At 40.7% G+C, this 13,116-nt stretch overlaps 1 protein-coding gene across 1 annotated transcript in view; it reads left to right on the top strand.

Annotated features, from left to right (window-relative positions):
- The window catches only part of map2k6 (mitogen-activated protein kinase kinase 6), a 35,974-nt gene that overhangs the window by 13,859 nt on the left and 8,999 nt on the right, over positions 1–13,116 (top strand). Inside the window, exons 2-11 of the mRNA XM_084341621.1 lie at positions 1,568–1,631; positions 2,812–2,860; positions 3,504–3,617; positions 4,542–4,661; positions 5,168–5,284; positions 5,428–5,479; positions 6,890–7,017; positions 8,327–8,404; positions 10,460–10,599; positions 12,649–12,694. Of these exons, the coding sequence (XP_084197747.1) occupies positions 1,568–1,631; positions 2,812–2,860; positions 3,504–3,617; positions 4,542–4,661; positions 5,168–5,284; positions 5,428–5,479; positions 6,890–7,017; positions 8,327–8,404; positions 10,460–10,599; positions 12,649–12,694 (908 nt within the window). The remainder of the gene's footprint in view (positions 1–1,567; positions 1,632–2,811; positions 2,861–3,503; positions 3,618–4,541; positions 4,662–5,167; positions 5,285–5,427; positions 5,480–6,889; positions 7,018–8,326; positions 8,405–10,459; positions 10,600–12,648; positions 12,695–13,116) is intronic.

Raw genomic sequence — 13,116 nt, 5'->3', positions numbered from 1 at the left:
TAGAGGATTAAATAAGAGCCGAGGACATCAATCTGCAGCAATTTACTCTCTTTTCATGGATTTCCTGTTTTTCCTCTGATTTCTATCACAGTTAATTGAGTGTGTATGAGATGCAAACCACCAGTTGGACAACATAAGCAATTTAAAGTCGTCTGGAAAGTTGAATAACTAATCTAGTAAATAATCAGCGGTTCAGTCGATAATGAAAACAGTCGTTAGTTGCAGCCCTGATTCTTTAAATCTTAACATCAGTCCAGAGGTTTTAGAAAGTTACTAAGTCACGTAAAGCTGTTGGGTTACACTTTATATCAACCATCATTAAAAAAGAATTTTGATTTATAGTTAATTAAAATGTAGTTAATGGTTATTTCACCTTTAACAGACAATGAAATGCTTTACAAACCATTTATTGAGCATCTGTCAAGTTTTATGAACATCGGTTGCAGCTTTACAATAAACACTTGCTTAATAAGTGCTTTATAAAGCATTTAACTGTGAATGATTAACTATAACTTCGCCATTTACCAGCTTTGGTTGCTTAAAATAGTTAAATTATTGAATGAGTCAATGTGGGAATCAAATGGGTTCAATATTGCAGAAAAGCTGATTTGATTATCCTCCAGAGGATCCAGATGTTGTAAGATGCTATTGAGTCTACAGGCAGTTAAAATATTACAGTATTTTCATGTCATATCGCCATATTTACTTGATATTTTGAAATCTCCTCCAAAGCACTTCATAAACGGGTCATTCCTTGCCAGCTCACCTCGGGCCTCCCACTTCATGTCATGGATTTTCTTCAAAAAGGACCAGAACACGATGAAAAACAGGCTCAATAGGTATCAGACAAATAGAAAACCTTGAAGTCAACATAGTACAAATATCTACTGATGGAATGAAACCACTGAATGTCATAATACAGCTAGTAATACAACATCTTTATATATATACACAGTGAATATCAACACTTTCACACACCAGACTTTAAGTAGTTTGAGTACCTTGACAGATGTTTAGATTCAGGCTGCACGATTCAGGACAAAACAAACTGATCATGTGATATTTCGGTTTCCTGCTCTATACATTGCGATGTGAAAAAAAACATTATCACCAGATAACTTGAATACTGTATAGAGACCAAGCATGTGACGTCACAGTAGGAGGAAGTCACCATGGTAACAACCACTAAAGGGGCAGATAAACGAGTGTGTGGCAGCATCGTTCAAATTTATCAAGCGCCACAATCTGAACTTTCAGCTCGAGTGCCCACGAAAACACGAGAAACCTAAACGAAAGTGTGAAGAAGCGGAGTTAATTTACCCTCTTTGACATTGCACATACCGCAGTGCGACTGTTGCAATGTAGATGCTAAAGCCGATATATTGTGCAGCCATTTTTTTAAACGTCTGGCCCAGAGCAAAGCGTGTATTTGAGATCAGAATGAAGGCCGAGGTTGAAGATGGCCGCGGTCTCTTGTGATAATGCAATGATCCCCTCACAAGATGGCCTCTAGTTTTCTCTAACCTCAGTTTGCTGACGATGTTCTGTGTCTTGTGTGTGTTTCCAGGTAAGAGGAAGCCGGTGCTCAAGCTCTCCAAGGAGGTGTTTGAGCAGCCTCCTCCCGCCGCAGTGTAAGTTTAACATCACTCTTCATCGCATCACCTGTTACCTTTGTTGACCCGGCTGGTTTGAAACCAGATCAGAGTGCTGCGCATGTTAAATGAATATAATAATTCTTGCACAATAAGTCTTGATGCAGGATCATTTATACATTTAGTTCATTGAAACGTTCTTCGGTCTCGTTAACGTGAAGCTCAGACTGCAGCGGAGCCTGAAATCCTTCTGAGCTGCAGAACACCTGAACGTTCAGTTTGTCTTGAAGTGAATCATCTCCATTGAGAAACCTGCAGCAGCAGCAGAGGCGTTCTGGTTTCAAGCCAGCTTCATATGACGTGTCACACGTTCATCTCTATTACACATTGTGTGGAGATAAAGGCTCCAATGGCTTTTACACTATTAATCATATAGGTTACGTTTAAATAAGTTTTTAAAAGTTTTTAATTATTTTTTATTTAGATTTTATTCATTACAGATGTTGTTATATTTTTAATGTATTTTTTATTGTTATTTTACAATATAACAAAATACATTTTGTAAAATGTAATTTTTTTTTGTCATTATATTTATAAAAAAATATTTTTACTGCATTTAGTGTATCATTTGGTTTAAAATGATTTTATATAGTATTTTGAGTATAAATTTCATAAGAAGTATTTTTTTAGACATCCAGTAGCTTATACAACACATAGAAAACACAAATGGAAATAATATATATAAATAAGAAAAAAGAAAAGAAAAAATATTTTGTGTATTTTTAAATGTACTACATTTTTTATTATTATTTTATTTTTTAATATCAGTTTTTATCGCTCAGCATCCTCTTACCAGCTTTTTTCCTGAGCTTTTAACTGCATGTCATGTTTTTCATCCACTCTGTATGAGCAGCATTGAGTCCACTATAAGAAACCAGCAAACTAACTGCTGATGAAGACCATGAGATGTGGTTGAAAGCTCCAGAAAACCGTAGTAGTGACAGTGTCCATTCGTTTATGTAGTTTATTGTGTTTATTTGTATTTTCTTTGCTCCTCGTCTCGTCCTCAGGACATCTACTTTCTGTTTCACTGTAATTACCTCCTCATAAAGCAAATTGAACCTGTTTGTGTGTAATAAAACGTGTGTGTGTTTGTGTGTGTGTGTGTGTGTGTGTGTGTGTGTGTGTGTGTGTGTGTGTGTGTGTGTGTGTGTTTCAGACCCCCCAGAGATTTGGACTCGAAGGCTTGTGTAACCATCGGAGAGAAGGTAACTTTTATTCTTTGGATCTGGACATGTTCACTTTCATCTGTGCACCTCTCCCGGTCTCATTCATGCTTTATATATTTCCCTGTCTTAGCTCGGACTGTTACGTAACTCCTCGTGTTTACTTTGTTTCCTCCTCTCGGTGTATTTTTGGTTCAGTCAGGTCCCTCTCTCTCTCTCTCTCAACACACAGGTCAGCTTAATAATAAAGGCTCTGTCAGCTGTAAAGAACGGCCCGCTGAACATTACGGCTGAATCGAACACTTCTGATTGTGGGCAGACTGGAATGTGTTTTATTGGCCAACAGGCAGTAAAAATATTTAGTTTAAACTCATCAAATAAGTGGAATTTTCCATTGGCAGAGACGCCTGCTTTTTCTCTGCTGGCCCGAATTCAAAGTAAATCTTTTTTTCTTGAATAATGTAAAAAAAAAAAAAGGTCGTAGTCCTGCATCTGTGCAGATTTCCAGAACCTAGAGCTTCCTTACATTTTGCAGTGCAGCTGTACATGTTCTTAACCAACCTGTTCTCACAGCTTTAATCCTCTACTTCCTGCCTTGAGTCTCCGTCATCACAGCTCTATTCATTCATGACACGTTGTTTTGTTTGTATCCACCTCTTGTCTTCTCCTCTTGTGTGCGGAGCAGAACTTCGAGGTGAAGGCCGATGACCTGGAGCAGATCGGCGAGCTCGGCCGAGGAGCGTACGGCGTGGTGGACAAGATGAGGCACGTGCCCAGCGGCCTGATCATGGCTGTGAAGGTGAGAGGAGGGCGGGTCTGCGACATTAAGAACTAGTTACCACAAATATCACCAGACTCCCTTAACAAATAGCGTGATTTAAGGATTGTTGCGTGAGGAGAAACTTAACAAACTTTGCAAAGTTTTGCTACGACAAATTATAAATTGTCTTTGCCTTCTTGTCAATTCAGCATTGAATGCAAAACATGAAGTTGTTTGTTTCCTTGTACAGAGGGAAATTTTATTGACAGTAAACATGTCAAATATTACAAATACAGTAAACGGTGACCAATATCGGCTACTTCTTGGAGAAAGTCCCCAGACTCCCTTTAAAATTCCCTCAATTTTGTGAGTTGTTGAGTCAGGAGAAACTTTATAACTTTGTGAAACTCCGTCTCTGACAAATTCTTAATTTTTTGGGCTTTTTCCTTAATTCGGCAAATGTTCTACATGAAGATATGTCTTTCTTTGTGTAAAAAACCATCACGTCTGGTCGTCCCAGTGATGACTTATTTGCATGTAGAGCAGAGAAGTGAGAAGTGGTCACTCGAGGCGCATCATAATGTCAGGTGTGAACTGACGGAGATGTCGTATCTTTATTCCCAGCATTCATATTCATTGTTAAAATCTGACAGTTGAGTGTTGAGCTGAGTGAATCAGTGCAGGAGAGGAGAAACGGTTCATCAGAGAAAGCAGGTCGTTTAGGTAAACATGCACTGAGTTTAACAAATGAAAACTTTGCGTTAACTTCAGTTTCAGTCGAGCTTTGGATTTGATTATTTGAAAATAAAAAAACGTACTGTATCGTTGCCGTTCAAGCAATGCACAAGCAAGACGGAGGAGGAAATGACAAAGAAAGCACAAGCAGAAAACTCTGCACATATTCTGCTCTGAACACTTGAAGTGCTCTGAACGATATATTTCTGTCTCCTGTCGTCCTCTCAGAGGATTCGGGCCACAGTGAACACTCAGGAGCAGAAGAGGCTGCTCATGGATCTGGACATCTCCATGAGGACGGTGGACTGTTTCTACACCGTCACCTTCTACGGAGCGCTGTTCAGAGAGGTAACACGTTACACACCTATAGATGGTATCAGGATCGGTACGATGTAGAATAAGCTGCAACTAATGATTAATTTCACTGTTGATTAATCTGTTGTGAATCAGTTAGTTGTTTGGTCTATTAAAATGTCCAAGATGGCGTCCTCAAATGTGTTGTTGTGTCCTCAACAGTAAAAACTGAAGAATGAAAGTCAGATAAATGTAAAAACGGAGCAAACAGAACAACTTACATGTAATTTTGTGTCTTTGTAATGTCTTTTTCATATCTATCATCTAAATCTGTGTCCATTACTGAAGTGCAGACACACAAAACAGCGGTGTGTGTGATCGTGACAAACACCTCTGAAGACTTTCGGATGCAGTTAACTTCCTGCATGTTCAGGATTTCCTCGCCGTGACTAAAAGAGGATCTGCCGCTTCCCGTCCGTCTGGAACGCGTCCTGGTTGCTTTTGTTTGTTGTAATTTTCTTTCCCTGATCTCTCTCCAAATCTGACTGTCTGGTTGCCAGGGCGACGTCTGGATCTGCATGGAGCTGATGGACACCTCCCTCGACAAGTTCTACAAGCAGGTGATCGAGAAGGGCATGAGCATCCCCGAGGACATCCTGGGAAAGATCGCCGTCTCGGTGGGTTCGGCTGCCGCGACGTGAACAATGAAATATTCATTCCCAGTGACATACATCCTGCGAACACTCAGCTGATGTTAGCTTAATGACACATGCTCGTTATGTAACTCTCATTTGCTTATTAATGGGCTTTGTTATTACAGATAGTAAAAGCTTTGGAGCATCTGCACAGCAATCTGCAAGTCATACACCGAGGTAAGAGCCTGAGAGGAAACATTAGAGCTCTAAGAGTCGATATCCACTTCTGTGATGCATCAACACTCACAGCACTGAGCTGCTTCTTTCTTTCTTTCTTTCTTTCTGTCTTTCTTTCTTTCTTTCTTTCTTTCTTTCTCTCTTTCTGTCTTTCTCTCTTCCTGTATTTATTTCTTCCTCCCTCCCTTCCTCCTGTCACACATGCTGCTGTGTTACATGAATTTCCAGGTCTTTTTCCACGCAGCCATTGGTTCCTCTTGATACGAGCGTGAGTCATGTAATCCATTATAGTGAACATCTAGTCTGCATTTATTTTTGTCAGAGTGACGTCATCGCCTTTAAAATCAATCTCTATTTTAGGCTGCACTGCTGTTTGTGCTAACAGTGGATTAAATGACATCCAATGTAGTGTGACATGTTTGAGGTCGATCACAGTGTTGAACAGGTAAGCACTGTACAGTAGTACATCACATATCGGTCCGGTACATCACCTCAGCTGGCAGCCGGGACATGGCTTCAATGACAGCATGTGATCCTTTGGGGCAACTGCCACTGCCAAAGTTATGACGATTGAAAGTGCCTGCGGAGACAGACCTTTTTGTTAAATAATAAGATCCTTTTGGTTACTAGAAGTGTGTCACCCTCGGCTTTAGATCATCTTGATAAACTGTTGACCTGTTTGCAACCTTTCCTTGCTCGTTCTCTGGCTCTCACAGTTAGCCTGGTGAGTACAATTGTGTCATAACTGACTGATAACGAACCATGAAACTGCAAAAATAAGCCCCGTGTTGCCTTTTCCTTTCCTTTAAACTGCATAATCATGCAAAAATATTGTAACGTTCACATTTAATATGCACTCTGGTTTACTCTGATGGATTACAGTAGTGATTCCCAACCAAGAGTACTTGTACCCCAGGGGGTACTTCTGCAGATGCGAGGGGGGCGCTTAGAGAGGAGTAAGTGATTCAAAAAATACACCCACAGAGTGAGTCAGCTGCAACAGTTACTCTTACTACACTAGGTGTTATTTCCATAAAGAGTGCGTGAAGACTACCTAACAAGCAAGCAGAGCGGATTAAATAATTAGCTGAAAGTAATGGATAAATAATTGACATAATCGGCTGAATGATGAATGAACAGCTGAAATACAGCGTCACCTTTCAAACACTGTCATTAAAGGTAATCCTTCCTGTGTCAAACCTCTGTGACCACTGTGTGGCTTCTGTTGCAGCAGACTCTGAGTCATCGTTCAGACAGATTACAAGTCACAAAAATAAAGTCACCAAGTGCGTTAACCAGCGACCACGGAGCTGCTTCCTGAGTGTGACTGTGGCCATTAAAGACAGTTCTTGAGAAAGCGGTCACGTGCCGGTGCACTAAACTAAAACTCTTCTTCCTCTCTCGTCGTAGATGTGAAGCCCTCCAACGTGCTGATCAACACTCAGGGCCAGGTGAAGATGTGCGACTTCGGCATCAGCGGCTACCTGGTCGACTCCGTGGCTAAGACCATGGACGCTGGCTGCAAACCCTACATGGCGGTAAGCAGGAAGAGACCGAATTGTGTGAATCCGTGTGCTGTAATTGAAAGTTTCATTTTTAAAGTTAACTGTAGTTTACCGGCCAAGGACAGAGAACATTTATTGGCAGTGGTCTCGCAGAAAGAGGAACTATTAATCGAGCATTTAATTGACTAATAAGTTGTTTTAGATATAAAGGTCCTCCATGTGCTGTGGCTAACGAGCAGACGTTAGCAGGGCAGTTTCCTCCTGGTGAATGTTTGTTTGGTAGCTCAAGCAACAAGCTAAGGTACGAATAATATCTCAACAATAATTGGATGAGTTGCCATTCATGCATCCCAAAGCATAGCATTTAAGGTGCCCTTTGGAGTTTTTGGAAACAAAGTTATATTTATATTGAGTTGTGCTCGCAAAATGTATCCTGACATCCTGTTCCGCCCTCATAAAATATTTGCTGAGTCAATATTCTGAATTATTTACATCGTTCATTGTTTATATCCATGTTTTCTAGATTGTGGTTTGCTTCTTCCCGATGTTTTTTGGCACGTTGCTACTTTTCCCAACTGTCGATAAGCAGGATTAACCGACAGGAATGTGTATTGACTAGCTGGTGAACATAGTGGAGCATTTAGCAGCTGAAGAGCCTGGTGGAGACCAAAAACAGAGCTAAAAGAGAGTGAATGTTGGACATACATTCATCAGGTGGACGCAAAAATGACTCCAAATGAATGCTAATGTTGCTACCTAACTGCTAAATACATAAAAATAGTCAACTGTATGCTTACAAGTTCACCATATTAACTTAAGGTTGTGTTCACAGCTTGTTACTGGCAAAAAAACATCCGTCACTGCAGCTGAAGAACGGCCTCACAGAGTTGCGAGCATGACTGTAGACAAATGATCTTTTACCTTCAGAGGAATGAAAGATGCAGTTTAATTTCATTTTATCAATGATTATTTTTATTCAGATAATAAGATCTTTGCTCTGAAGAATAAATAACAGTCGGTTAATATTAGAGAACAGAAAGTGAGAGAAAATCTCCAAGATCAAATTAAGATATCACAATGTTGGTCTTGCATTAAAACCTTTGTTGTGACTGAGGTCCACCTCTCCGTCTCTCATTATCATCCACACGTTTAATGAGGCCGGTTATATTTTAACCGCGTCTGCTCGGCTGCCGATTGGCTGAGTGGGTTTTAGGGCCAGGTTAGCGGCTCAGGGAACATCGCGCTCTGTGTGTGTGTGTGTGTACAAGAAGTTTAGGATGTGTGCAGGTCGTCCTTGACAACCGCCGCCACGAGTGACATCATCTGTCCTTGTGTCCCACAGCCGGAGAGGATCAACCCCGAGACGAACCAGAAGGGTTACAACGTCAAGTCGGACATCTGGAGTTTAGGAATCACGATGGTAAATCAGCCTTTTAATTTTCATCTCAAAGTCTTCATCGCCGCAGGGAAACTACGTGTATCTGAAGGGTAGAAATGATCCATGACGAAAAAAGTACCGTGGCGTTCTAGACGAAGTAGTGTCTAGACGTTTTATTATGAGTTGTTAAATATTCACAGCTTCCTCATTTGCACATTTCCAACTCAGACCAGAGAATATTTAGGCTTCAAGGATTCAGCCATCTCTGGTAATTTCCCTTCATCTGAACCAGGCTCGTCCTTTGGCTTTGGGCTTTTTGCAGGAGAGCAGCAAATGTCCCAGCTCGAGTGTCATTTGAATGGTAATGAGAGGGCAAAATGTTTGACGGGGAGAGGAGAGAGGTTTTTCTAAATGACGGAGTTGGAAAGAACGGTTCAGAATATCATAATGAATTCTGAGTGATGAGGGAGGTTTTTTTTTTTTTTTATTATGTTTTAACTCCAAGATGTCTTCAGAACTGGACGAGGCAGAGCGAGCAATCAGCGTGCCGGATGAAGCACACTCTGGGTGATTTTTGGAGTCTTTTACTCCTTGAGAGCTGTACTTAAGAGCCAATTGGGCAATGAATACTCAAATTGCTGCACAGTGAAGAGTTTGGTTTAAATCATTTGGTCTAAAAAACATGTTGCTCTGTAGAAAGATTAACTGAGTGGGTTCAGATCTGGACTCGTTCTCTTTTGGACTTCAGAGTGTCCCCATTTGGTGTTACATAAATGTAAATATGTCCTGATAAGGGCTGGGCCATGTGGACAAAATGAAATATCACAATATGTTTTGATCATATTATAGTATTAAAGGAACATTTCACCAAAAAACTGAAATGTCGCAAGTGTCATTATCTCCTCACCTCCATGCTGATGGAAAGTTGGGGGAAGTTTCATAGTACACGAAACATTTGTGGAGCTTCACAGCAAAACAGCGTTGCAGCGTTCTCCTGAATAACTGAAGTAGATGGGGACTTGTTTTGAAACTTTACTAAAAGTCATCTGATGTTTTTTGGATTAATATTACTGCTGCATTAATGTGCATGTCGCTGTAGATGAGCTCATTTTAACTACTTTATATACCGTTGACTATAGTTTAATCCGCAGCTTGTTTGTAAAAAAGTCAGACAAACAGCCTGTTGTCAGCTTTGTGATGATGCATTTTCTGGCTGATCCAAGAAGAGTTTATTTAGCTTCAGACGGTGGATCATTTTTCTCAACTCGTAAAAGATCCTTCAGTTTATCACAAACATCAGGGTTCAACAAGCCAGAAATCGTCTTGCCCAAAGTCAATTTCCTCGTGCCCTCTTATAAATTATTCATCAGCTGCTATTAAATAACAACAAAGACAAAAGTTAACTGTCATGTTTTACCTTTAATTAACTAAATGAATCAGTAAGGACACAGTGTAGCGTCGATGCAAAGAAAAAAAACGTTCTCGCGTATCAACAATGTTTCCAGGGTAATTGAAATGCAGCACTTTTCCATTCTCTCTGGCTCGAGTGTCCGATCGGTGCTGCACATGTGCAACCCTTAATGGAGAAGAGAAGGAAGACAGACAGCTCTGTACTTACAGTAACTGCTTCCATCATCATTTAATTCTTTTTTATGATTTCCAATCAGGCAAGTCAGTCGCTTGATATACCGGATATTATAAATATATATTCATACATCTGCAAATGTAATGCAAGAGAAGGATAAAGATGCATATGACGGTAATACTCCAGTAAAAGTACCTTGCAATTTGTTCTTGAGTACTCAGTTACTTTGCACCACTGGCTTAAAAATCTACAAATTACAAATCTAAACACTGAAGTGATGACTGACATGCTGAAATGAAAATGAAAGTTTCTCAGCTGTGTTGTGACTCTCGTTCTTCATTCCTGGTGATCAGGTGTAGAAACTGAACCCAGACTGTAGATGCGGTAACTCAGTCTGCACAGGAACAACAGCGACATGCCTGCACTGTGATGACCAAACAGAAACTTCTCTGCCCGTACAGCTGATGTTCTCGCGTTCCAGTGACCCCATTTTTTCTCTCCCCGCGCCTCAGATCGAGCTCGCCATCCTGCGCTTCCCGTACGACTCGTGGGGCACGCCCTTCCAGCAGCTGAAGCAGGTGGTGGAAGAACCTTCGCCCCAGCTTCCTGGCGACCAGTTCTCCCCAGAGTTCGTGGACTTCAGCTCTCTGTGGTGCGTCTTTCATTTTCCCCCTCATGTTTTGTCCCAGCTTTCACAGAAAAAACATTGAGTTCCACTTCTCTCGTTGTGTTTTCTTTCTCTTTCACACAATAAGCCACTCAAGGCTGATTTGCTCAGGCGAGACGCCAGCAGAGTCGTGGTGCCCCTTCAACAAAGCCCCAATGAATCAGACAGAAATGTGTGTTGATCCCAGCTGGGTGGGCTTCAGTTAACTTCCCTCCTGATCAGATTGAGTTCATTATGAAATTCTTTTGTCGTTGTTGTGAGGCCAAGTGGCTGTTGTGACAGGAAATACAGGGAAATCAATGAATTCCTAAAATTTTTATATTTGAGTCCTCACAACTTAACTCAAGGTCGCTCACAAGCTTTTTTCCACAGCTTTCAACCTCATCTCTCGGTCTTTAAATCATTATTTTATCATATACAGTGCTAACAAGGTCTCGCTCAGTCCTTCAGCTCAGCTCACCGTGTGTGGCCCCAGCTGCACTTCACCATTTAATGCATCCTGCAGGGGATCAGATAGCTGTCTGATATCATAAAAGCTGAGTGTGTAAAAGCAGCCGAGAAGCATTGCAGATGGAAAACTGACGGAAATGTGTCTGTCTCACCAAGATGCATCTTTATTCCTCTTTACTAAGTGGAAGTACATCAGGAAGCAGTCTGTGGACACTAACAGAGTCCTCACTCCTCTCTGATATTACACTGCAGCTTCACCAACACCATCGTATACAATCAAGAGAAGGTGCAACATGATATTATAGCATTTATCTGATTTATACGTGTGATGAAGGATAAAACTTTTGTTTTACTCATTCACCGTCCACTCCAGTCATCCGTGCGTTTGTGTGGCTAGCTGTTAGCCACCTCGCTAAACTTTTCTTGTTGTAGCGTTACAGGAGTCACCGCTCTTCTGGTGTTTTTGGCAGTTATCAGCTGTAATGTAAAGTGTTTAAAATCTCATCTCGATTAACATTAAAGAGGTCATATTATGCTTTTTGGGTTTTTTCCTTTCCTTTATTGTGTTATGGAGCATTTTTGTGCAAAGGTCTGGAGAGTGAAAAAGTCCACGCCAAAGGGAGTTACTCTCTCCCACAGATAACACTGCTCATGCACTGAAACGCCTGGTTTGGAGTCGAGCCTTTACTTCCGTAACTTATGTGCATCACTATGTAACAGAGGTTATATAAATATATATTTTTATGTATTTATTATAAAATATATGGACTCCAGTCAGTCAGCAGACATACAGTTGCTAATGCTGTAGCGGCGTTATTTTAGATCACACTACCTTGCTCGGCATGACCTGCCCTGCTCTGCCTCTGATCGGCTGCATCTGCCTGTTAAGTAATGCGTATGTGCAGCTCTCACCAAAGATTGAACAGAGGCGAGATGTTTCACTCCGTAGCTAAAACAGAGCATTCAAGACACAGTGTGAAAAGGACGCTGCAGCAAAGCGGCACGAGGAAAATAATGTGTTTTTTGAAAATGAAAGGATGTAAACCTAATCTACCAGGACCCCCAAATGAAAGTATGAACCAGAAAATGAGCATAAGATGACCTCTTTAAGTTGTTTAAATGGGGCCAGTGTTTGATCAGGTTTCATTTACTGGAGCTGGTTTTTGTTTTGCCACCGACAGTTACTCATCTTGTGTGCAGTTGTAATGTCCCGTCAGCATGGCTGACATTGTTGCGGGTTATGCATTCAGTTTCCTTGTCCACTGATTCTGTTGTAGAGTTGTGAATCTGGTTGATCTGGACGACTTTGATGCATAACTGTGCCAATTGAGGAAGTGAAGCCAACACCATACTTCTTAAGGATGCTTTCTCAGAGGGAAAAAATCATGTTGTTGTATTTTACAAATAAATAAAGAGGAATTAACGTGGAGTTGCAGGTAAGACCTCAGATCAAAGTCTGATGAGCTAAATATCAGGTGGAGCGATCTCTGAAGTAGAAGCAGAGTTTTGACTGAAGGCGTCAGTGTCAGTAATGAGTCTCATGTAGCTGTGAGTTAATGTTGTTGTTGCTTTTTGCTTCTGCAGCTTAAAGAAAGTTTCCAAAGAGCGGCCGACTTACACAGAACTCATGGTGAGTGCTGTACCTTTTTAAAAATCTGCTGTTTTAATCTCATTGTTGTGCTTTTCTAACAGATGACATGCATGTTTTTACCTGCGTGCACCCTGTAATACTGTTAATCAGACACTAGAGGGTGCACTAATACCATTATTTCCATCCAGATGAACGTCCTCTCCTTCATTTATGAGTAGCTGCAAGGCTTCAGTACATAAATCAGTTGTCATAACACAAGAGCTGCAATGATTAATCAATTAGTTGTCAATAAATAGTTATCTCCAGCTATTTTGATAATCGATTAAGCAGTTTAAGTTATTGTTTTAAAGGAACAAAAAGTCCAAATTATCTGATTCCAGCTTCTTAAATGTGAATATTTTCTGTTTTTGACAATAATCATGGATTGTGGACCAAATAAGGATATTTGAGGGTGTCATCTG

The sequence above is a fragment of the Pagrus pagrus genome (assembly GCF_965226575.1).
Source record: "Pagrus pagrus genome assembly, chromosome: 21".
NCBI classification, from domain to species: domain Eukaryota; kingdom Metazoa; phylum Chordata; class Actinopteri; order Spariformes; family Sparidae; genus Pagrus; species Pagrus pagrus.
The sequence above is the reverse complement of the archived record's forward strand: the minus strand, read 5'-3'. Positions and strand labels throughout refer to the sequence as shown.